This window comes from Plectropomus leopardus, chromosome 9 (genome assembly GCF_008729295.1).
Source record: "Plectropomus leopardus isolate mb chromosome 9, YSFRI_Pleo_2.0, whole genome shotgun sequence".
Classification (NCBI taxonomy): Eukaryota; Metazoa; Chordata; class Actinopteri; order Perciformes; family Serranidae; genus Plectropomus; species Plectropomus leopardus.
Window position 1 is genome coordinate 19,373,636 of NC_056471.1, and position 27,289 is coordinate 19,400,924.

At 40.3% G+C, this 27,289-nt stretch overlaps 1 protein-coding gene across 1 annotated transcript in view; it reads right to left on the bottom strand.

Moving 5' to 3' along the window:
* Positions 1–24,967, bottom strand: part of tsc22d3 (TSC22 domain family, member 3) — a 45,171-nt gene extending 20,204 nt beyond the window's left edge. Inside the window, exon 1 of the mRNA XM_042492827.1 lies at positions 24,204–24,967. Within this exon, the coding sequence (XP_042348761.1) occupies positions 24,204–24,541 (338 nt within the window). The 5' untranslated portion in view covers positions 24,542–24,967. The remainder of the gene's footprint in view (positions 1–24,203) is intronic.
* Positions 24,968–27,289: the final 2,322 nt, after the last annotated feature.

Genomic DNA, 27,289 nt, shown 5'->3' on the forward strand with positions numbered 1-27,289 from the left:
CTATATTTTATTACAGCATAATAGAATTCCAGAATATCACTGATGGCTTTTGGTTTTGGTGTGCCACCCCAAGGTTTTCAGTGGCCCCATCTGGCTACCCCTAAAAATAATTTCTGGTGCCACTGTTCACTACACCTCAAACTTTCAACTCTTGTTTTGGCTTACGACTGATATCAGTTCAACACAAGGGCACTATTTCAGGATGTGACTCAGTCAGGGGAAGGATCGGCATCAAAAGCTGCTGTGTGATCCAAATAAACTGGAAACATTGATATCTAGCACTGTGCAGTGCCACGCTGAGACGTTGTTTGGGAGTTTACAGGAACCCCAGCCTATCCTGCCTTCAAAAAGCCAAAAAGCCTGCCCCTCAAACAAAGACGCAAGTTGAGTTAGCTTCACTGATTGGTCATTTCAGAGGTTTTTTTCTGCTTCTTTTGGTCACGCTCCATTTGTAGACGTGCAGCAGGGTGGGGGGAGAGGGGAAGAGATAGGAACATGACTTCAGGGTATTTGGTGAGATTTCCAAAGTCAGAAAATCTGACAAATGTAAGATAAGATGATATCTTAATTCACGTAAACAAAAAAATATGTGGATAAAATACACTTATATACATCTACAGTATCACAACACATTGTTTTCAATGAGTCACTTTCATCATTTTGGTTTACAGGCTTTCTGTGTGTTATTGTGACAAAACAAATGAGGCGAGTTTGTCTTCTTCTAATGGGATTCTCCTTGAAATCACTTCTCAGTAACAGCTCATTGAGCATGCCGCTTTGTAATGAATGCAAATGTTTGAACTAAGCATGTACGTTATGCTGTAGCTGCTGAATAATCACGCTAATGGTGTCACTACTTTGCAATTTGTGTTAACAAAGCAGTTTTAAATAATTGCAAAATTGTCGTGAGGTTGCGACGAGTCTCAGAGGGAAAATTTTATTCTTCTGCTTTACAACACATATACACACAAGGGACTGCCATTGAAAATAAGCTGAAAGCCAGCATTAATTTTACCTCAGTTTGATTTCCACAAATAAAACATTATTTTTAAATGTGCGTATTTGGCAGCAGATGATTGGCTGAGTTAAGCTCTCCTCTAAGAAACACACAGGAAATACTTCCTCTTGAAGTGACTCTTGAACTTGTAGTTGGACAAAGTACACAAGACAAACTGTCTTGTCTGTCAAAACTATTTTTTTAGATGTCATTTTCCTGGTTTCGAGGCTGCACAGAAGAGTGTGTAAACACAAGCTGCCATCTGAGTTGTTGTATAAAGACTCGGGTAAACAATGTGGCTAAATTGGCCTCCCTCCAGCATGTACCCAAGAGGTCCAAAGTTCAAACCATGGAACACTCTCGTATCTGCTTTGCACGCACTGCTCAGGTACACAATTGCACTCCCATGCAAGTAAAGGTGTGCACTCAAGTATGGACACTAGAAACACTTAGAGATGCAAATCCATGTATGCATGCAAAAAGAACAAATGTGCACAAAGCCACAAAAACATGCAGTCACAGAAAAAGGCACGCACATGCACACACATTTGAGGTCATTGACGTATGCAGACACACTCTGTTTTTGTCTCTGTCTGGACATGCACATTTACAGCATTTGGCAGGCGGCCACTCACATTCTTAAGACACTGAAACGGAGAGATTCTTTGACACCTTTGGTAAAAGTGATCTCTTTTTACGCTAGATTAAATACACTTTAGAAAGAAATGTTCTTGGAGATGTAAGGATTGAACAGCTAGGAAGCTGAGATCGAGTAGAAATGGCAGTTGTAAAAATGTCACCCCCTGGCATCAATCAAAACCGCCGTCTCAAAAGTGCATAGTTAAAGGACAAGATGATAGCTACGCTTGAGGTTTTTTGGAATGAAAGCTGAAGCTGACGCAAAATCTCTAATCAGATCTGGCTTATGGCAAGGAGAAGTGCGTAAGAGCCCTGTATTGTTTTGGAGATGGGCAGATTTGCCCACGTAAGCAGTGTTTGAGAGCCAGTAAGATGTCACCTTATCTTCATACCCAAATCAAAGAGTTGGGGCATTTAGGGACATGGTTTCCTCCAGTGTGGCAGTGATTCAGGTTGGCGGTGGTACAGCAAAGTGAGGAAGAAAAGCATTCTGTGTTCCCTGGAAAGCTATTAAAACTATCCAGAGAAGATGTTAGAAAGAGGAAGAGAGTGGGAGAGATCAGGGAGGTCAAGCACTCAGGCTCTGCACTCAGGAGCAGCGTACTGATCCGGGGTTGTCTTTGGCTACAGCCCTGCAACAACACAAGAGCACGCTGCAGCCTATCATGAAATCATGCCAGGCTTAGCTTTATTGTTGCAGAATTATTGCACACAAGTGCAGGTGTGTTTATCAGAGACGGCTGTATCTCAATAAATTATCTGCCTGCAATCAAAGCATCTTAATATCATTCACTCCATCCAACTGTGTTGTAAAGAAGTATTCAAAGTATGAAGCTCATTAAATTTAAACTGCCACATTTCTGGTGATCCATGTCATAGTTATTGTGGGTTTTTATTGTATCTGTTAGATGTAAGATTTCTTGTCATCTCTACAGACTCTCATAAAGATAACTGAAATTTTCAAGCATCTGAACCTCTTTGTTGTAAATGAAATGCATGTGAGTTACGCCATAGTTTACGTGCTAGTTTGAGGAACTATTTCAGGATTTGCAGAACTGAAACATCGGGTATTTCACAGGTTCCCACACCCACTTGATAACTCCTGACCTACACACACAGCCAAAAAACAGCACATCATTATCTTTGTTTTCCAGCCTATGGGACTGATTGTCTTCTTCACACCAGTTTAATGACTGTAGCTTTCTTGGTGAGACTGTAATTATAGCCCAACCACAGAGGAAGTTGCACGGTGTGGCGCCTGCAAGGTAGCTGCCAACTTTTACATACCTTTGCATACATAGACATTCCTCAGCACATCATAATAGTTATAGGAACAGTATGTCACCCTTGAGTTTTTAAATATTGTTTACTACAGTGGCCCATACATCTGAATGTATCTTGCTAATGAGCCATTTAATCTGTCGCTTTTGTATCTTGCCTGCCACCTTGTGCTAAGTCGTTTGTCCTGCTGTAAACTGTCTCTTCTGTTTGGGTTTCAACACCCTCTCTGTCTTCTTCTCTGTCTGCGCTGCACTCCTCCTCCTCTAACAGTTATTGTTATTCCCGTCCTTTCACACACAGTCTCTGAGCAGTAAATCCTATCTGACTGGCATGCTTTAGGACAGCCTAACCCTGCCTCGAGGTAATTATCCTGTCTCTGACCTGTCTCGTCATATTCCTCGTTGTTGTCTGGTACATGCTCACCTATTTTTGGCACAGGTGTTGTTGTTATGCCACACATGCTCACCTGACAAGGGCAAGTTAGTGCTGGTATGTAACTGTGACCTGCATATGGATGCAAGGCTCAAGGGATCGCGGGAGACAACATCAGCATTACGTACGATGAATAAAGATTCTTGTGTTTACTCTGCAAGTGTGCCATGTCTGAGCCATATTCCTGCATAAAGGGTGAGCACACAGTGATGCTGCCCAACCATGCCCTTCCATCCTGTTGTTAAAAAAATAAAACAGAACATCTAGTATCTGTTTCAGTGCTGAAAGTAAAGTACAAACTAGGCAGTCGCACCCTAATGAAATCTCGAAAATTCACACAAAGTGAACAGTGAGACACTGTGACAATATGAACGTCTGTAAATTGTTTTACCCATCCATATGGTAGTTACCACAATGTTACAAACTGCCGCCGCCTGGTGCGTATCATAAAAGTGAAAGGTACCTCTGTATGCCCATGTCAGACACTGACATCCACTGACAAAGCGATTTGACAAGTTGGGTTATTGCTCTCTGCCTCCAAAACGAATTTGTCTGGCGTGTATCACATAGCCATGAAAGGTACCTTTTTGCATTGGGGTCTGACACCAACATCACTGACAAAGCGGCAGTATTTGACAAGTTGGGAGTGAGAGCAGGCTGTGATAATAAGTGATGAGACAAAATAACTCAGTGTTGACCTCAGTTTCACATGGGACACAAACACCAGTCTCGTAGGTCAAAGTCCTGTACTTGTTGGACTTACCCACCTTAAGCAGACTCGCCCGCTCCTTATACTATGCTCATTGTCTAATAGTGACACAGATGGGTTTACATTGGAGTTGGTTGAAAGCCCAGTGCAGATGCCAAAGTTCGCCTGGGGCGTCATTATAGTAACAGCAGGGACGCTGCCCAAGCAGCATATTTTGATGCTCTGGCAGTGAACCAGCCTGCACTCAAACACCATGCAGCAACTGTTACTGTCTTCTTTTTTTTTTTATTTAGACTGTTTAGAAGAAACCACAGAAGATAGACTCTTGTGTGACATAGCCAGTATATAAACACAGATAAGCATATTTATGTAAGCATATATCATATTTAGTGTTCATCACATTATTGACCTGTGTTCAGGCAGATTAAATACTACTTGACACACCCATGATAGCCAAGGAAATGTTGCAAGACTTCCTCTGACATCAAGATACAGCGAACCACATTTTGAGAGAATATTTCTTCCATTTGGCTAAAAGGACACTGTGGAATTGTGTCACCACAGAATATTACCCATAACATAATCCTCTATTGTCTCGTAGCTCTTCTATCAAAGCTGTCTGCCTGTATGAAAAGAAAAATAACAGTCAGACACACAAATTAGCGCAATAACAAGAATCCACGGTATCGTCTTTCCTTAGCACACCAGATACTGTGTGTGTGTGCTCTGCAGCCTGAGGACAGCCCCTCGCTTTGTATCAAAGGCCAAGCAGAGCTACCAAACACCAAAACAGGAAAATGCAAAAATGAGGAAGAGAAAAGGAGAGGAGGAGAAAGAGGGAGGGAGGAGAGGGCTTTCACAGCTGTTGTTAGGCAGTGTTTCCTCTGATAGGAGGCTTTGGCTGTACTCCCAGTTCTTTAGGTAAACTGTCAAAAAAAACATGATTACCTTGAGATATGAGAGGGGGGGGCATGCTGTGTTTGCAAAACAGAAAGCAATAGAGTCTTACTATGAAAAAGGTATGAAATCTTAATGCTAAAATGACAGACTATCTGCTTTCAGTTTACTCAATAAGCAAAAAGTTCTCCCAACACTGTGGCTGGTTGCTCTGGTGGGTTTGTAAACTGCTGCTGCACAAAACCTCAGAGATGCACTGTGACCTTCAAACACCAATATTTTGAGAGTTTATAGCAACAAAACACAGGATAACAAGGACGCTAACATTAAGCACTGTGATATAACTTAAGAAAAGATGTGTAACAGTTAGGTGTGCCGGATCAAACCACCTGTGTTTTTCAGATGACACATCTCAGAGCTTGTTCAGTAGGATGTTATGCAGAGTAACAGTGCAGACATCAGCAAAACTTGTTAGCCTCTTATCATTGGGTCGAATTGATAAGCTGTGTATAAGTCTTTAATCTGTCTCCCTGCACGTCGCATTGTGTGGGTGACAGCAGGTGCCACTGACTGTTTAGACTATCACTGCAGGGAGACAGTTGTTAGAATGAACCTACTCTATTGTTGTTACTAATACAGCCTTGAACAATGTAAAAACATGTTTTTAACATGAATTATTTTATAACAAAGAAAGTTACAATAGAACAAGTACATAGATATGTCAGATGCTAAGCCTTGGTTCAAGTACTGATAAGTTTGGTTCAACATTTAAGAAACAAAAATATTCTCATAGCAGTTACAAAATCAATTCACAGTCCTGTCTCCTACAATTTTACCTGAGTATGTTAACTAAACTGCTTTCTTTATTATGTTGTTGTGGTAACGTAATTGCTGCCTGAATTATGCTCAAAGACAGCATATCATTCAAGTAATGAAACACTACATTTCTGTACCACGTAGGCTTTGTAAGCAAGTTGTGAGGGAGGATGGCGCATGTACAAAGTGCAAGACGTTGACACGATAACCTTGGGTATATGTCCAGACTCCAGTCTGAATTTTACACAATAAATACTCTTCAGTTAAGGGTTAGGGTTAGAAAGATCATGATCTTTGTTTAATGCTGCACCACAATTGTACAAATCATCCTCTGAGCCCCCAGTTGTGTCAGAGTGTGTCATGAGCAGAGTTGTCTGGTTGTCTATTTGCCTCTCCGAGTTGCCTCTCGGAGATATTGTGATCTATCTAAAATAAAGCTTTTAGATCCCTTGTACTTAAAATTGTTACAAGCTGTCCACCATGCCAAAATTATATACAAAACTCAACTCACTGGGGATTTTCCCACTGGGATGTTAAGGCTGTCCTCACGTACGAATAAATAGCACAAGCACACAAGACATTATTGTCCAAAAAAAGTATTAAGGGTTAATGTCAGGGAAAAGAGTTATAACGCACTGGTACAAGTTCTATTTCATATATAGGTTCATAATTCAACAAAGGTTTTTTCAGATTCCTTCAGAATAGAAAAAATAAACAAAAAAGAGAGTAACCAAGGTATGTTTTGTTATAATCAGGTACTATAGAGACACACACAGATATCAAGGCAGAAAAACAAAAAATAAATGCTATCGTTTAAAAAATGGCTATATAGCAACATGTCCTAATTATGTTAATAGAAAACATAATATGCATGGAATTATGCTTCCCTCAACACGTATTAGGTGTTTCAAATTAGTTGTATTGAAATATAATTTCTAGGACATACAGCTGAAATTCAGGAAATTTGCAATAGCTTTTTGGAGTTGCTCTTTTCACATCACAAATCTACAATCAGGGGTTCCCAAAAGATACTCAGCGTGAAATGCTCACTGTTTGTTGCCTATCCAAGTTGAACCAATGCATTTTTTCCCATCTGTTGCAATAAAATGCAAATGCCAGTTAGGATGCCAACCAAAGAGGGCAAATGAGAGACTCACCTAAAAACGCAAGCCCCAGGAGAGGCACTGTAATGGTGTTTTCAATACAATGGCCCAGATATTACTGCACTCACAGGGACAAGTACTGCCTTCTCTGAATCTGATATCTCCTTCGAGAAAGCCTATTTGAATATCAATAGGAGGAAGTATCCTGCTTGTCTTTCACTTTTTTCCTTTTATATCCACCTCTTGTTGGCTGTCATAGAATAACAGCAAGGGGCTTTGTTTTTTTATCAGGGTGTTTCTCTGAATTTCCCACTGATAGGAGCTACAATAGCATCCTTTCCCTATGGAGGGCTAGGAAGTGGGCCTGTGAACAAATAGAGCCCTAGAAATGCGCCAAACCTCTCACTCCAACCACTAAGTGGATCAGATAACAGCACATTCATTCCAATTCTCTTGATAAAAATCCTGGAAAAAGCATAAAGGGATTGCCAGTGTTTTGCCGACATTTCCACAGTGTTGTGTCTGTCTGTTTATTATGTAACCACTGGTGAGAACAGGACTCTGCTTTGGAATCAGGAGGAGCACTCATCCATTACAGTGGACCAGCAGATTATTCATGGTTGCAGTGTCAGAACATTCACCTGTTGACCGCCTCAACCAAAAACTGACTCTTATCGCCCACGGATTTACCCTCATGTGACAAGGCATTCATATCTGTGCATTATGTGGCATACACCTTGAAACCTTTGCTTAAGTTGCTGTTTGTTTAAAGTATGTAGGAAAACCTGTTTTTTAAATTGAAAACAAAGCCCTTAATACCAGCCCTGTGTTTGCTGTAAATTGGCCTTACTTGGACAGATGTCTATCTTGACCTCCTTTTATCACATCCACACAGTGAACAACACAACCGTTATATGTTAAATAAGCAGCGGCAGTTGTTTTAACTTTACATTGTGGACCTACAATCCCTAAAGCAACATTCAAAAGAAGAAGCTATGCAACAGCATTATTCTTCACAGTTTCCCTCCCACGCACCATCACCTGGCATAAGAGAGGTGCCTATAGAAAGGCACCGTTGAAACTATGATAAACAGGCCTGAGGGTGGTGCAACGGGTGAAACATTAGGGGTTAGGCAGAGCGAGTGTGTGAAACTGACAGATGGAGATGTGTAGGAGAAGGAGAGGAAGGACTCTTGCATCTTTAAGATGAATATGATTTCCTGTTGAATTCCTGCATATGTGAGACTCTTCTTGGGCAAAATGGAAAAGGATTAATAAGTGAATTGTTCCTTAAAGGTCCAATATATAGGATTTAGGGGAATACATTTGCAGAAATGTTTTCATCAGTTTATAAAAAATGTGTTGTTACCTGAGAATGAGCCCTTTATATCTACATATCAGAGGCGGAGTGCATAAAGATTGCATAAAGATTCATGGGGCAAGTTAGCTTATCAATATGTTGTGTACTTTAAATTAACCATTTGAAACCTGAATCAACATCACTTTTCCAGTGCTGCTTTCAGACACCTTCCACAAGTATTTAAACCTCTGAACCCTGAGTAAATTGATGTGATGAGGAACTTGGTAAGAAATGTTCCACAGTTTGCAAGAAATTTTTAGATTTAGAAAATGATTTTTAAAAAGCTAGGGAAAATAATTTTCATAATTATACTGTATGTATTTAAAATGATGTTATTATTATAATTGTAAGCAGCTTTTCCAGTTCATTTCCCCTCTTTCCTTTATTTATTTATTTTATTTTATATTATTTTTATGGTAAGTTTCTTGTTATTTTTACTCATTTTTTGCTAATTTTTAGGTTATTTTTCTGTCATCATTCATTGCCTTTTTTCTCATGTTTTTGTATTTTGTATTTTCTTCCTTGGAATCCATTTGGGGTGATCTTTGCTGGGAACCTACCCGTGAACCTGACTTTTTAGGTGAAGTAGGGGTCAACTGTCTTCCTGCTCGGCTCGTGGTCTTCCACAGCAAAAGACGCCCCTACTGACACAAAAAAAACCTCCTGACCCCAGCTAACTTCCACGCCGTTGACTCACAAGTTTACTGAAAGGTTGTGACCCCAACTGTTACATAAATTCTCCTCTTCTCTCTCTGCCAGAGCATTGCGGGCTCCACTTCCCCTTATATGACACCTTGTATGCTGGCTGGTAATAAATAGGCCTTTGTGTGCTTTACAGGGCCCTGAAAGACGTGGATGGGAGCCTTGCTGGAATCTGTGTGTGCATGAGTGTAAGTAAGAGCGAGAGAGCAAAACAGTTGAGAGGAATACCCGAAAGAAAGGGAGGGAAAGAACATTTGTCAGCATTCCTCTCAAAGTCCTGCATTTTCTTGGCCCTGGCCTCGCTGGCTTTTAAGCCCAGCATCTATTACTGAAGAGGCATCGACATGCTTTCAGAGGGTCGTTGTTTAGCCTAATCCCAGACTGTGTAAATACCCCAGCATGCAAACATAATGATGATATGTGACTCATTCCTTTCCATGACACCATACTGGAAGGAATGCAGAAAGAAGTCAGTCAATGTCACTGGTGTTAATTGCTCCTCTTGATGACACAGTAAGATAGTAGAAAATTGAAGCATAACGACCTGTCAGATACGACCGGCCCGGGCCGCTCCATGGTACAACTGCCTCTTTAAAACACAGTGACAGAAAGACAGAAGTGACTTGGACAGGATGCATCTTGTTATTTTCGCTCATTCGAGTCTACTCAGACCTCGCTCTCTCTCTTTCGCTCCGCTGGGGAACGGCCAGAAAAAAAATCACTGAATCTTGGCACATGCATTTATTTTTCTCTCTCGCTGGCTCTTGTCTGCCAGAAAGGCATCCACTGAGAGAAAAAGAGCTTGGCAGATGAGCTCCAACTTTTCAGTCTGCCAACAGGACCAAACCGGCCCTCAGTCAGGCAAGCTTCTCCTTTTTTCTGCTGAAGTTAGAAGGAGGAGAACGGCCTTGCTTGTAAGAGCCACAGTCATATGCACCAAACCGCTGATATAACCAGCTTAATATTTCATGGTCTGTGACTAACTGTGATAACTGCACTGTCATCACAGAAAATTGTACATCTGGGAGTTTCTGCTGCATCACATGTCTTTGTTTTCCTCTTTTTTCTCTTTATTTTTTTCCATTTTTTCCCCACAGCGTCTCTCTCCAATTGAAGCCAATGAGAGTTTGGAAATTTGGATGTGCCAGTAACAAACAGGAAGCCGTATTCATTACACTAAAGTCAGGGTTTGATTATGATTCATGGGGATTTGCCAGTCATTTGGCCTTTTTTTAGAGCATGCATACTGTAAACTGTAATTCAGAGTGGCAGTTATATTACATCTAATTTCTGCCAAGCTCTGCATCTGCCTACAGGAAGAAAAAAAAAAGTTTTCTGAATTTAGCAGAGGTTTACTGCATACTTAGGTTCATCTGATGAAACAAACTCATTGCACCGGGGTATGAGCAGGTTGCCCAACATTTTCTCCACTCAGTTTCCCAGCTGTGTGAATCTCTCACTTGTTTATTTTCTCTCAACTTGTCAATGTTGTGCAAAAGTGTAATTTAATGATGCAATTAAAAATGACAGCACAGCACAGGCAGGGAGGGGGGGGGGGGGATAGGGGGTGTGTGACACTTCAGGTGACATTTCTTTGAAAATAAGGATTAACACTTCAGAAAGCCTTCATTGAACTAAATGTTAAAACAGCACTCACGTAGATTAAATAAACGATATGATTGTGTTATGGCAAGTAGATGGCATTTGACTCCGGTTTAAAACCAATTACACATTTACTGTTAAACACCCACATTACATAATTGTTTAACAGACCAAAACAACATAATGCTGCTTAACTGAGTTTGAAATATGCTCCCTGCGTTCTTAATACCAAAATCATAACCATTTTGCCTGTTGCATGACAGGAGAGTCATGTTTGGGAAACTTAAATTACCCTTCCTCTCTCTTAAATTACATATCCACCCCAAGAGCTCAAAATTGTTTACCAGAGAACACAGAGGTACAGTCAGAGGAGAAAAACACAGCATGTTGCCAAACTGCAAATGTCCAGTAACTTCTAAAATAGAACATGTGACTGGTCCTACTGCTGTAAGCTTTCCTGTGTGCTGGAAAACATGTCTTCATGACCTGCAGAAGTTCGAAGAAGTAATTGTTTTCTTTCCCAGAGACTCTAGGAGCACTTCTCAGTAATGGGCTGTGGCAACACCGTTGTTAAAGTATGTCTAATACAAGCTCTGTGCCTTACAGGGGAAAAGACATTGCAAAGGGGTTTTGTGTGTGTGTGTGTGTGTTCTCATGGATATTTGATCAGGCAAGAAACATTTGTGTGTGCTCTGAGCTGAGAGAAGGTAAGTTCGGATGTACATAGTAATGTTCCTGCATTTTCGTCTTTTTCTTTTTCCAGTGCACGTTGTCATTATTTGTGCTGGTGTGTGTGCACCCAGAGTACATCATGTACCCAACCTGCGTGCGAAGAGTGCCCAGGGAGAATAAGATAGGCTAATGATAGGCCTGGCTCAGGCCCACTCCACAAAAGCACTGTCTGGCTGCATTGTGTAGCAGACTATTGTGGTTAGAAAAAAAAGTGACTCAGTATGGGACAACAGCACTTGGGATTATGAAACAAGTGTCCAGTGAGAAACAGATGGAATAAGCAGAATTAATCTGAAATGAAGCCAAGGTCTGCCAGTCTTTTTGAAATAATCCTTCCCCAGCAAAATGATCATTTGTACAGTATATCAATTAGCAAACTTAATCCCTATAAGTTTTAATTTGTGAAGAAAACTTTGTTTTTCTTGCATGCCTCCACAATGCAAAATGAATCCAAAAAAGGTGAACATTCTTCATAAATTGAAATAATTGGGGTCCACATTTAACAACAAAAAAATTTTATCCAAACATCCATTTACAATCACTCATACAACTTTCACAGTATAATCCAAGTCACAATTATCCAGTCGTACACCCAGTACTTTGCACACACATGTATTTTTGCTAAAATGTTAAACTGAGTAGCATACCCATGTGTTTTAAATTTTAATGTTTTCTCAAAAATGCATGTATTTGGGAAGTACTGTGCATACAACTGAATAAATGAGAACTGGATTATACTGAAGGGATGTGTGAGAGTTTGAAAAGTGATGTTTTGATCTCGTTTTCCGGTTGTGAAACGTGCCCCCCATTTACTTTAATTAATAAAGAATGTTCACCTTTTTTTGATTCTCCGTTCACCATGGAAGCAGAAAAACAAAGTTTTCCTCACAAATTAATTTTTAATGCACTGAGTAATTGACATACATTTTTTTCATTTGTAGTATTCCTTGTAGTATTCAAAGTATTCCTTTAACAGATGCTACAAAAAAGTTACATTTGTAGTTGAGTTTTTAAACAAACTCTTTCACTTTGGATACATATAAAAATTCAGTCTAGCTTTTACATATTTGAGCAGCTGAACTTATTCTCCCCCCTTCCCCATGGATATGGAAAAGGACACAGTGCACTTATGAAAAATATTTGTTTCCACTCCAGATCTACTGTTCTTCACCTCAGCCAAACTTGGCCCTGATAGTCGCAGGGTGGGTTACCACATTCTCACTTCTCATGCAGAGTTAGAAAAAGTCAGAGTGGGAATCCCAATGAAAATAGCACAGAATGAAAATTTTACTGCCCTCCAACCAGCAGTTTGTACTGCTCAGCCTGGGTGGTATTGAGACTGCAAGTCAAATAACTCCATCATTTCAGCTGCATCTACATCATGAACTTCACATTTTCCCTCGCCCGACTAAAGGTGCAGGTTGTCGTGTGCCAGCTTCAGTCTGACGAAAAAGAGCCAACCGCAGTGAACTAACCCCTAATATCAAGTGTTATGCAAGCAGTATTACTGTCTAATGCCTATTCAAAGAGTGTAATTATAACATATTGACTGTTTGACACTATTACTCACTCTCAAATAAAGGGTTGCGTGCATGTGGGAGTGTGTGTGATGCAAGTGTTGACAGGCAGCATTATTATCTAAATAGGCGCCATAGCCATGGTCCAAACAGATAAGGCAGCTAGCACAAGCCATGGTCACTCCAGCCCCCCCGCCTTCCCTCAGACTTATATAAGTCCAACGGCTGCCAACTAGCACAACTGAGATGGAGAGATGTAGAAAGAAAGAAGAAGAAAGATAGAGAGGGAGGAAAAAGAAGGATAAGGAGAGAGGGAAGAGATGTGGCAAATGAAAGAGGCAAGGACAAAAGGAGTTGCACAAACATGCAGCATGAAAGCAGAGAGGGTTTTAATGGATGGGTGGTTCCACTTCCCTTTTGTGAAGCATTTGTGGAATCATTTCTTTAAAGAATGCTTCCTTCTTCTCGTTGTTTTGAAATATTGCCAAACGTGTACTTTACTAAGGTGTCTGCACTCAGCTGTGCTGTAGGCTGGAGATCCTTGTATTTAGTTTGTCTCCATACTTATTTGCCATGGATTTGTTTCAGGAATTCTGCACAGTTTGTTTTTTTTTTTGACTTTTTTTATGTCATGTTTATGTGGCAAAGCTGAGCCTCATGAGCTTCAGTGCAAAGAGTCCACATTATTTTGGATACATTTTGTTCCATGACAGCAACACAAAGAGCCTAGTATGTCCTTTACACTCAGTTGTTGGATATTTATGATTTAAAACCACAGCATGATAATCATAAATCAAGCCTTAAGCAATCAGGAAATTATCGTTTTTATTTTCATTTTCATTTTATTAGTTAGTAAGTTAGTAAGTTTAGTTTTGACTGACAAATGAATTTGGTTTTCCAAGATTGATTAGTAGGAGTATTTTATGGAAGCAGATGCAGTAAGGGACAGATGGTATTTTATGAAACGGGAGTACAAAATGAGGTAGGCGCTTTTTTTGAAGGACAGGGGGAGGGAATTATGTCTTTTGATTTTTCTTCGTGGAGGGACATTCAACTTTTAATGGTCACATTTTGTATTTTTTATAATACTCTCAGAACCTCAGAGTGGGTTTAAAAGGCATAAGGTCATTTATGATGGAGGGAGTGTTATTCATTGCCCCCCAGTCCCTCAGGGAATATATGTAGTTCCACTGAGGGTCATGATATTTAAAAATAAATTAATTAAAAATAAAAAAAATAAAATACTGCCCCTAACTGTAAAACAAGCAGATTCGGTTCAAAGCACCTTCATCAAACATGCTATATTTTTTCTTCATGCAGTCAGTGACTGATCAATATTATTTTTTGATTCACTTTTTCCAAAATTAATGGCACATACATTTAGAAGCTGGACGGGTTGAATCCTTTCTTAGAGAGTTTATAGTCTGATGTTAAGGATTTGACTCGGATGACAGACTTGATGTGTTACTTATAGATTTCTAATCCACCTCTGGTACACACTGTGACTCCGCTCTCTGCCGCACAGGACAAAAGAGCTTAGCCGGATTCTGCTGTTGTGACGAGTCAAGAGCGGCGTAATGCTCTGGGTCACCTTTGGGTGCTATGTACTGTAAGTGTGTTCATATTTGTACGTGTGTGTTTGTGTTGCCAAGGAGTGTGTCTTACAACTTCCAGACAGACGGGTGATAACTCATTCCTGACCCTTGCAGCTGTCATTGACGAAAAGATTGTCTGATTAAAAGATTACAGGGTGTGTTCATAAAACAGATTTTTGCTAACAAGGTCATCATGGAGTCTTTATAACCAGTTCTTAAAGAATATATTTGTTATTGTGAATCATTTCAATGAAAAGACCAAAACCAACGATCCATTAGTCCACTTTTGAATATGTTCAGACTTCCCAGCCAGTCTGTGCTATTAGCGTCATGCCCATTTGATCCTTCTAAAAGAATCAGTTCATAAAAATAGGTCATGTATATGTTGGCTGTTTCGACATGCCCAGCTTCCCAGGCCAGTTAGTCTGCAGCGTATCCCAGTTTTTACTCGTGTTCCAGTTCTTATTTGTGAAAACTCAAAGTACTCGCATCACAAGGACAAACGCAAACACAGATACTGTAACTGCAATCTGATAAGCATGTTGTGTGTGTCACATGGAAGCAAAGCTGTGTTGGTAAAGAAAGGGCCGTACACAGGAGGTTGCTTCAACCTATGTTACAGGGTTTGTCGGTGGATTTCCGAGTTGGCATATATTGAGCTCTGTCTGCTGTGGACGGTGTGTGACTTGGACGTAAATGTGTGTGTAATAAACTGCATTCACCAGGAAGAACTTGATAAACAGTTTACAGACACATAACAGTGTCTCCTCCACAAACAGACATGTATACATTCACATGTGCTTGCACACAAGCCATTCAACAGTGGTTCCAGGCATCCACTGGCACGGCACCAAGGCCATCCTATTCATACAGTCCCAACACAACAAGGCAGTAACTCAAGAGCTCCATTAAAAAGCCATTATTGTACATCCCTCTTCAAATTGGTCCCTCAGTGATAAAATCAAGCACTGCGCTAATCCATGTTTCAAACACACCAAATGTATACCAACATGTGTTTGAAGATCTAGTGGTTTCTGATAGTGTGAATCAGTCTCTCGCTCACTGAATGTCTCTTTTCAACACAAAAGTGGTCAAAGCTTGTGTTATTGAGGAAACCCATTAAAAACAACTGTGAAACAAACAGTTTTTTACTTCCTGCAGCCACTGAAGAATGACTTCCTTTAGCTACAGAAAAAGCTTGTGACTTTTACCACAGACGGCTGCAGTCTACCTATATATTAGAGTTCCACCTAACATCAACAACACACTATTTTTAGCAAGTCCTGTCTATGTTTTGTCTTTGCTCCGGCCTCCCGTCTGGCTGTTTGTCTACCCCCAACTCTCTCTCTCTAGCTATCTCTCCCTGTAGCTCTCCCCTGACATTGCTCAGGCCTCGCCTCGTTGGCCTTTGTTTGTTTGGGATTGGCTGTGAAGACTTGCCTGGCCATGAATCTGTTCTTCCACCCCGACATCCTTCCCTTTGCCTTCTCGCCACTAATCCCCATTTTTTGTTTACATCCGTGTCCTCTTGCCACCTGCAACCCATCAAGTTATGTAACTCGTCAGATTTCTGTAGGACACTCCTTTTTAAATTAGAGGCCAAGTCATACTGTTGAGTTGTGTTTAAAAAAAACAAAAAAAACTTGAATCAAAAAAACAAAATGTAATTGGAGACAGGTTCTGTCGTCAGCAAGGATGTGTTTGACATGCATGTGCCTTTTATGTGGGCAGAGCTGAAAGAGACATCAGCAATGAGAATATTTCACCTCCCTCATAATGTGTTGTGTTATATCAAAGCAGGACTTTAAATCACACGGCTCTCTCATAGGGATTGCTTTGTAGCAGTAGCAGGGATGTACACTGATGCAGTTTCACTCTGATCCCTATTGCTGTTACGACTTGTAGTATCTTAAATATGATAATTCACAGACAATAGAGCTGTAATTGTGGTGTATGTTTGTTATGATGGAGCCCTGTACTCCTGAGATGGATTCATTGTACAGCATGCATCTGCTGAATGGAGCCAGTTTTACAGCAGCAGAGAATACAGAGAAAGCAGTGTTTTGTTTACCTTATCCTTACATCTTTACATTCGGGACTCACCATGTTACAAGTTTCAGTTTGTTCCAGCCCTTGAGTTTCTCCACTTACTCCTACACTTTGTTTACACCCACTTTCCAATAGTAAAGCAGAGATTCTGTAATCTTGCTACACGCTGAAAACATCCAGAGTCAGAGGTGAGGGTGCACTATGATCCCCGTCATTTCTCTAAAAGTGTGCATCACTTTTGTAATGATATTTTTATGCAAATGATTTGCCCTCAAAGTCTAAGCAGGCAGAACTGACCTGTATATTCAGCTCTACTTTGACTGGTAGAAGATAATGTTGCATGTAAATGAACTCACCAGGTCACGCACTGATATTCAACATAATAAATATATTTACTTCGTGTCCTGTCATATTGTGGAACTGATCCACTGTCATGACCTTAAACTAAAATATGTAACCGACATATTTTGCAATGATGCCTACTGAGATGGATTTTTTAGGGGTGGAAAAAAGCTTTTCCAGTAGTTTTACAGAAATTATTTTTCTATCATAAAACATTATAAGCAACCCATTTTTACTCCCAACTCATCATATAGCCCCGCTTTGTAAGTCACATCGACATCAGACATCAATGCAAAGACGCCTCTTACGCTGTGATATGATATGCATGGGGCGCATGTACATTTCCTATAAAAACTGAAGTAAATTTTGAAAAGACACAATACATATGACAAGCATAAATTCACATGCTGTCTTAGAACATCCGAAACAAACGCAGGATGGTACCTAGCGCATCATATTTAGACGTGAAGGTCCACTGTCCAAGCAGGATGACAAGTTGTTGTTATAGTGTGTGTAAAGTGTGTACTTGCACCCATCTTTTTGGCCTTTTACACCCATCCCTACAATATTTTCTGAGATTACAGTAGTGAAATTACTATTAAAAAATTGTACTGGCAGAGAGTCAGCTGACATAGAATAAAGAGTGACACAGTAAAATATAGTGGCAAGATGTGGTGGATGGTTACGCACAAGACTATCACACAGGAGGTTGGAGTTATGTGAAAGTCATTATTGGTTTATTATTTTTGGACTAGTTTCTTTTTTGACTAATTTTTTTTCAGTTTTTAGGATGTATAAAGCTGCCGAATGTACTCTGTGTACATAAACTTTACAAGATTAGCTGAATGGACCCATATAGGATAATGTCATAAATCAACGTAGCGTAGAACGCCCAGGAATAAACAGTCAGCTAAAAATAGCCACATTGGCTTTTTGCAACCTGAGAGCAAATAGCATTGTTGGCAATGGTTACTTGGGCGCAAATCACATCTGCCTCATTATAATTGTTAAATATACATACATTTATTAATAGACACTTTCCATAACCTCCAGAGTGGATCACTGAATGTAGGTCTTGCCATTCTGTGGTTTATATTTTTATCACAGTAAAGCTGTCTCCAGTCCATTGTGGGAGGTCTAGATCATGTTCAGTAGTCAACTGGGCTGAACCTAAGGACCAGAGATCATCTCAGGCCACAGTAAGGGAGTTTTACCACTGTAATGAGCAGCATGTGTGGCAGCCAAGTGTTGGAAGAACAAATAGTTATTTCAAAGCAGAAAATCAAACCTGGTCAGAGGTTGTAACTTCTCTGTCAGGATCCTTTCACTTCCATTTTTTGAACAATTTATCAAACAGAGCATAAACTTGAAGTCTGTGAACGTAAACCTGCCCTCACCTCCAACCCTCTTAGAGTCAGACAAGACTTTTCTTGGTCTGACAACAAAATCGCTTTCTTTTCCAACCAGGTTCAATTCTCTTTGTCAGTCAACAGAATAAAATTCATTTTATTCTTTCACATGCCATGCAACATCTTACTTTCACCTGACCAGCAACTTCGTCATTTCAAACACTTTACCAACGAACACTTATCTGGTTTAAAAGCTTTTCTCTACTGCAGCTGTGTGCTTCACAGTGTTGTCGTCAAACCAAGCCTAAGTCATGATCAAGACCAGTGTATTGGGACCTAGACAAGACCAAACCAGACCAGTGAGTCCCAGACTGCAGAACACACTTATGATAAAATGTGGAACACAATCCACATGTCTATAAATACACCAACAGAAAGCAAATAACAATTGCATCATTCAACTCTTTTTATTGCCATATTGTGTATACTGTATGTATGTATGTATGTATTAGTCGAGAAATATATTGTTAACTAACGTGTTGCAAAGGTGAATTTCAGGTTGTAGTTTTCCTTTGTCCACTATGAGCAAACCAACCACATTGCCAGAAAGAATTTTTGTCATTGTACATTTCTGCAAACCACAATACGTTACAGCTTTGTTTCTCAACAACGCTGTGATGATGGTGTGGTAAGGGTTAGGTATAAAAGCAGTTATGGTTAGGAAAATCAAGTTTTGGCTTAAAACACCCAGGCTGGGAAATGTCAGTGGAAAAACACCCAGGTTCCAAAAAATAACCATTTTTGTAGTTTGTTGGTTTTGAACAGTGGTCTGCAGTTTGGCAGGAATCTCACCTAGGTGACACTTCATCCATCCCACCTTGCACTGACAAAGTCAGAGTATACATTACGTCACTTTCGAAACGTTGTTATGATACATACCACACATGCAAATGTAATTTATTCATGGATTGTGGAAACATACAATGTCAGCATTTTCTACATGTGACTGGGCTGAGCAAACAAATACACACTAAGGATGTAAAACACAATGGATGTAAAATAAACTTAACCAACTCCGCTCTTTTTTTGTACAGGCCATTTGAAATTCCCACAGTTGAGGTCTTGACTGGTCTTTCAGTAAAATCAAGACTTTCTTTGAGATCAAAACAAAACCAAGTAAAAATGTGGTCAAGTCCGAGACTGAGATCTTCAAAAAGTGGTCTCCACACTAAGACTGATCTAGAGTACCACAACACTGGAGCGACAGACAGAGACGTCGAAGTCTCCACTGTTGCATTACACAAAACAACAGTTTCTGTCTTTAAATATTGAATAGATTGATAATTTTCATCTGGTCTGTAAATCTAGAGAAGAGCTCTGAAGCATGTAAACTCTTCAGCCTTGTCATGTGGTCACATTAGTGTCTGCTGCAGAGAAAACCTCTTTTATGAGGTCTCTGACACTTTGTGACATCTTCTGTGCTATCACTGAGCTCTTTTCTCTTTGTGTTTTGACTGCCTCCTGACTGGTCACAGACCTGTACACCTTTGATAAACGTTTGTGTCATCGCTGCAGGCTCTTCACCCCTCTTCACCCTGGCATGTGGAGGTGTTTAGTGGCTGCTAAGTACTGACTGACTGCCCAGGGTGAAGGTGCGCGAGAGAGCCTCTCTCATTCCAGCCAAGTCTAGCTGCGTAAGCCTCAAGGTAAATCAACACATTTCCTCTGGTTTTATCCTGTGGAAATCACAGATCCTGTCCCCCCCTCAGGGCTCTCTGGCTCTGCCTCAGACACCAAACATGACTTATGAGTTCAAATTCTCCTCTCAGCACATTTCCATGACCCTCGAATCATTTACATAACAAGTTTGCTCTCTGCTGCCGCTGCCACTTACTGATAATTCAACAAGTCCACAAGATGTCCTGGCACGCTTCCTCGGGCTATGCTGAACATTTCATTTTGTTAACAAGTGGCAAATGAGAACGATGGCCGCTCGGAAGACTGACCACCCAGAGTGAGGTCACGACACAAACCTCCGCCGAGCTTTCATCAGAAGCAAGGTCCTCCTGCAGCGAGGACTTCAATAAAACAGTTTGAACTTCTGCAAAACTCAGTTTAGCAAAGCAGCTTTCTTGCTTCAACTGACAGGATTAGTACATGTGTGAATGAATGAGTGCGTTTGTGTTTCGGCATGAAGAACTATAATGGGTACACATCATAAATCAATGCATTAATCCTGCAAGAAAGCCTGTCCACGTCAGCCACATGATCCGTGTCTGTGATTCCCTCTTGAGAAGGGGAGGTCCAGGGACAAAGTGTTCTAGCTAAAGAGTCTGTTTGTCAGGCAAACAGTTGAGCTGGTGCAGCACGGTCACACTGGCCCACGGCGCAAGTCAACACATTGCCTCTGGGCCAGAAATGTCAAAAATAATGGCACATAGGAGATGCCAGCCCTGCAATTAATTCTGCATCTGAACTGTAGATATATTTTCCATACAAATACATACAGATCTCAACATTTTAGGACTAATTTCTATAAACATTCAAATGAATTTTACAACCTAGAGATTATAATTCATCGGTGTTGTGAAGAAATGCATGAAGCTACGTCATCAGGACTACGTCTAAATAGCAGAGCAGAAGGAAAATGCCTGTCCACCAACAGGCATTACACAATGTATGATATTGTAAACACTCAATGACGTGAATAATAACTCACCTGAGCATATCCAAGTATAACTTCAAATGTAAAGACATGCTCCAAGGAATTGAAAGAAAAAAGGTTTTGTTTGAAAAGCACTGTTTGCTCACTTATTTTGTTTCGTTATTCATCACCCCTTGTTTCAGCCGCTCCCTTCAGGCAGTCATTTCAGAGTACCTCTTGCCAAAAAGACAAATATAATAATATGCTGTAATATGCACTTTTAATAAAGCTAAATTGATGTTACTTTTTAATGTAGCTTTACACATGTGCTTCAACTGATTTATGGATTTTGTAAAAAAAAAAAAAAAAAATGTTCCTGTTGTTTGAGCCCCTAACTGGTAATTTTCTTTCACTATGTGATGGACAAAAAAGTTTTTTGAATCTTTAATCTTGATTATTGAATAGCTTGTGAATAGCTCAAATACCTCGTTGCCAAAAGGGAGTACCGTCTAGGCCTGGAGTCTTCATTTCCTCACAGTGTTTCTTCATCTCTTCTTCATCCCCACTATCATTATGACACACCCTTGTTATCGTAAATAAATTAAGAACAGACTGTTCTTTCACTGTTTTCTTTCACTCCATATATAAGTGATGTGTTTTTCAGACAGAGGTAATCCATGCTGTAGTGTGTCAAGTATTACCACAATTATTTTTATCAACTGTCTGAGAGTTTGGCACTGATGAACATTTACAGCCACAAGCTACAAAATCAAGTTAAACTTAATCATGGCTGTCACCAGCGTCATCAGTTACAGTGCACAGTAATTGGTTTCACATCCATTGTACTTTATGCGGTATCAATCAGCCCCACAGGAGATAACAAGAGTCCGGAATATAAGTAGAGTCGGGAATAGAAATAGCGTATAGCAAAGTTAAGTGAGGTTAAAATTTAACTGTTAACTATATTCTGTGGCAGCTTGGCTTCTGGAGAAATTTGATAAAGTACTGATAAAGTTTCTTGACCAGAGAACATTGCTGATATGATAACATCTGCAAATAACTGAATCAATGATAACGGATGCCATTTCCATGTTCATTCCAGGCACATCTTATCAGGATAAACATTATCACAGATATTTTATCTGACGAAATATGGAGAAAGAAATCCTGAGATGGGTTGATTAATGGCACTATGAGGATATATTTTTAGAAGGATTCACATTCCAGAGGGCAATTTATGTTGAAAAGTTGGATGTATGCTGCCTTCTCAAAGGTCCAGTGTGTAGGATTTAGGGGAATATATATTGGTAGAAATGGAATATAAGATAATGAGTATGTTTTTTTTTTTGGTGTATAATCACCTGACAATAAGAATCGTTGTTTTGTTACCTTAGAATAAGCAGTTTATATGTACATGTGGAGCAGGTCCTCATTCACCATGCTGCAGCGCCATTTTCAACAGTAACCCAGAATGAACAAACCTAACACTGACTCCAGATAGGGCCATTCACGTTTTCATAAATGACCCTATCATTTTTAGTGTGAAACTGTTTTGTTCAGTGTTTTTACCAGTTTTAATCACCGAGTCCGTGTGTTTCGAAGAGAAAGAGAGCTAGCAGATCATTTGGCTGGCGGTTAAAACCTCCAAACCATGAACAGGGAAAGAGTCCTAACCAGGAGTTCATGCTTGGCACATGGCAGAAGTCTCATTTAGTTGTAATCTGCAGTCACAACCACACAGTGCCACTAAATCCAACACAGTGCTCCTTTACAGAAAAACTTACATAAGAATGAATGTGAAAGTTGACTTTGTAACTCTAACATTTGGTTCTTAAACCAAAGCAAACACAAAATGTTCCCTATTGTGTCAATGGAACAAGAACTTAGCTGTTAATATATTTCCTAATTGAGTTTAAGGGGAAAAAAACTTAGAATTGTGTCATTAAGAGCCTGTAGGTCTGAATATTGACAGACTTAGGACTTAAAACAGCCCTTAGACGAAAGTTGTAAATGTTGAGGCAAAGGTCAGTTCTGATATCGAGATTTCCTACTGTACAACATCACAAACAAAAAAGAAAACCCTATTATCAGGTTAATGTTATCATACGACATTTATGTCTGACATATATGTCATGATCTTTCAACACATATCTCTGTTTTACTGACACAAATTACAACAACTTCAGTCTATATGACATTCAAAGGTGGCTCTTACGATGATAACAGCTTTGTGTAGTGATTCCTCATAGGTGTCCACTTTTACTGGTCTGATAAGCAGATAGAGCGTATGTTAATTACTGCTTTTCCACCCAAGCACTGTACACTGACTTCTGGCTCAGGTTCAGGAGTTCAGCGACAGCAGCCGACTAGAAATATGGTAGCTGTAAATTTGAGGCTAAAGTCATTGAAAGGAAGCTGCCAAACAAACTATCCAACTGGCAGCAGCAACTTTGTAGCAGGACATTCTCCTCTTCACAAACAGTGCGAGGTGAGCTGCCAAACGCTGTTTTATAAACACTGTTTGGCAGCAGCAGAGACGGTGTCAGGCCAGTTTTAATTGACCTCAAACAATAAAAGATCACTTTAATTGAATCAATATGACAACAAACTGTTGCTCTAAAATAACCTTGTTTTTTGGAAGGCGTTCTTTTTAGACTTGTTTCCCCTGCTCTATGGAGTTTGAGAAGTTTTGCTGTTTTAAAGTAAAGAACAGAAAACTCTTTTCTCAGATGTAAAATATAATGCAAGTATTAATGAATGTCCTTAAACTAAATAGCTTCACTATGTGAAAACGCATTTTAGTGTTAATCCTGTAAAGCTCATGCACTTATCATTGTCAGTGTCGTGTTGTATAACATATCAGATGTGCTGCATGAAAGACGTGGATTGGATAGATCCAATCCAATAAATATTCACTGTGAGCTGCATGAATAGTTCGACATTGTTTGCCATTTCTTTGCATGTCAAGTCATAAAAAGTAAGAAAAGCACATAATGTTTTGTTTATCAGAAAACGACAACCGAATTCAACCCAACCATGTATTTAAATCTCAATATGTTGCTCGACACCTTCTTGTGAAGTAAGCAATATTGTGCTTATCTGAGACTCATTTCTGGAACACAATCAAGCCTATACTTAATCCATGACCGTAAACACTTATGTCAGCCTTTTTAGAAGAAGTGTTGATCCAAGAAACCTGATTAGTCTCTGTAAGCCATCTGGTTCATTTAAGCAAAACCTGCTTCTTAAGTAGGACTAATGTTGTGATTTGATATATGCAGATCCAGAAGTTAAGTTGGACTTTGTACTGAATGTCCCTGCCAGGGGTAAAGAATAACTTTAAGTTCAAATTTCGTCCTAATGACAGAGGCTTTAGATTCAGTCGTAACCTTTTCAGATAAGCGTGTACCTTTCAGATAAGCAAACAACAGACATACCTGTGAAAGAAGAGCAGTATAGACAGCATGGTCTGGTCAATGTTGCTGTTGCTGTTGCAGATCCCCTCATTGAGTAAGAAGCAGGGGTCCCTCACCACCGACTCCAGGGAGTCCTGCCTCATGATGTTGTTCAGCTTGTCCGTGTTCAAGTTCTGGTACATCAGCTGGTTGCGGAGCTGGCGGAAGTGGCTGACACTGGGGCTTGTGGGGCTTGCTGGCAGGCCCCCGAGGCCCTGAGCCGGACTGCCGGCCATGGAGTCATCACAGCCATTTGCCAGGTCCAGGCAGCAGCTGCAGCAGTCCAGGCCGATGGGCGAGCGGCAGTCATCGTCTGACATCTCGAAGAACAGGTGGACGGAAAGGAAAGACGCCCAAGTGGAGAAGGGCAGGTGCAGGAGTCTCAGCAAAGGATGACAGGTGTGAGAATGAAACACAAAGTGAAAGGCAAAACAGTGAGAGGGTGTTTTTGTCAGCTCAGAGAGACAGACAGGCAGCCTGGGGCTGGTCCAGTGTACCCTCCTGTCTCCACTCCAGGGCCAAGAGGGCTAAATGGCAGGTTGAGTTCCTCCCTGAGAAGTGCAGTCACGCTGGGCCACTCTGCCTGCTTTTATCCCTGAGTTTCTCCTCCTGTGGCTCTGCTGCATTTAGCCTTTTGTTCGGGGCCGACGCTGCTGCAATGTGTTGCTACTGTGGCAGGAGAAAGAGAACGCCCCACACACGCACACACATACACACTCACTCACGCCGATTCAGCAGGAGTGCGCTTGAAAGCAAAACCCAGAAGCTGCTTGCTGCTTATCACCCCCCCCACCCCGTACTTTTTTTTTTCTTTGGTTGGTGTGCCTAGAGACAGAGGGAGGGAGCGAAAAAGGAGGGAGACAGAGAGGGTGGGGAAACCCCTGTGATTGGTAAAAAGCATCGCTGGTTACATGTACTGGGCCCTCCTCTTTTCTTTTTCAGTATAGCTGTGCAGGCATTGAGGGGAAGGGAAATAGACAGAGAGGGAGGGAAGCTTCGGAGCATGCTTGAAACATGTGCCGTTCTGCCAGCTCCACCCTGCCATGCTGACAGCACAAGGAGTGGCTGAGTGAGGGAGGCTGCAAGAACACACACAAAGACACGATAACATGTCTGCCTCGCTAATTTGTGAAAAAAAAGTGTGATGCGAGTTGTCAACATGGTATTTTACATGCATTTGAAATTACAGGAAATTATTTTTTGGTGTGCTTTTATCAGTTTTGCCTGACTCTATTGAATACATTTAAATTCAGGAGTAGCATTGGGATTTTAATTGCCCGGAAAATGACTGTGTATATGCCTCAGAGTTGCGGTGAATATTCGTAAAAGATTTGCCTTTATCCCTCTGAGACCTGGAGGAGACAACTTTACAAGTATTTAGACCTTGATCCCTCAGAATTTTGGTGCAATTTCTTCCAAAATATAGTGACACTTGGTCATATATGTGTCATAAATTGCAATAAATTTGTAGATTTAGAAAATGATAATTTAAAGCTTGGTAAAAATTCATTCATTCATCCTATTCTACTCTGTTCTATTGAATAAATACTGTACTTATAATTATTGTGACTGCATATTTAAAATTATGTTACAAAATTATTGGAATTTTTTAAACATTTTTCCCAGGTCATTTCCACATTTTTGTTTGGTTGTTGTTTTTTTAACTTACTTTTTCTTTTTTTTTGTTTTACCAATTTTCTTGTACTTTTTACTAATTTCTTGGTCATTTTTGGGTCATTTCTTCTTCTGTTGCTCATTGCCTTTTTCCCATGTTTCAAAGGTTTAAATAACTACATATTTGGTGGTGCATCAGTTGGTACAGCAAGAAGCTTCTGGATGTGAATATAAAAACCTGTAGGGGCCTTTATGTGTGCGGGGCCTTGCATGATCTCCCCAAGTCTACTTGGGTTTCCTTTGGATGTTCTGGTTGGTCAGATTGGCAGCTGCAAGTTGTCTGTGTTAGCCCTGTGAAAGACTGTTGACCTGTGCTGGGTGTACCAATTTCTCTGCCAATGTGAACTGGGATAAACTCTCGACCCTTTCAACCCTGCACAGGAATGCTTGCTATTTAATGCTTTAAGTTTTACAATGGTGTGTTTTTATTACTAGTAAAGTTAAGATATGATAAAACTGTATTCATCCTCAGGGAAATTGTTGTGCGGGAGCTGTAATACAAAGTGAGAAAGAATGCTATATAGAGAGTGCAAATAAAGAAATATAAGCAATAAAAAATATCCTTGAGGTGCAACCAAATGTGCCAGAAATGTAAACAGGTTGTAAAGACTTTAACGGTAAGTGTCATAAATGTTACTGGTTAACACGAAGGTGCAATTACAACGAGCCCAAAATTCAAATATTAAACAGTTAGGATCATAGAAAATAGATGGGTTGATGATAAAATGCAATCCAAAAAGTATGTTTTCATTATGTATTATTTAATGTCATCATTAATATTTAGTATATATTACACATCTGTGTCATTTGTATCACTGTGCATGCATATTTGTGTGTGTGTGTGTGTGTGTGTGTGTGTGTGTGTGTGTGTGTGTGCACGCGCACGTGAGTGTGTGTGCGTGCATGCGTGTGTGTGTGTGTGTGAGAGTGAGAGAGAGAGAGAGAGAGAGACAGAGAGAGATTCTGCATGTGCTCTAAACTTGCATGGTAAACACAAACATTATCTTATCAGGTCTCCCCTGTGTTTGTTTACGATTTTGTCAATTTCCATATCTGTTCCCAAACAGTTTTTGGATTGGGAAAGAGCGTGCCGTGTTCTTGTCCTCCAGACGAGTGTTTCACAAGCCCTGGTCAATAACAGGACAATGTCATTACAGCCTTACAGACGGCTCTGGGAGGAATGCTTTGACCTCGGCCACTGACCAACAAGTGTACTGTATGCTGTCTACAGATGGCTGATCATGCAAGAAAAAAACAACGAGATGATTACAAATAGCACGTCTCACTCTGAGGCATGCTGCTGTTTCTGCTGCAGTAAAAAATGTCACACCACATTGTTGGGTAGCGCTGGGATCAATTAAGCAGAGAAAATGACTGACTATTGCTTTATTGAG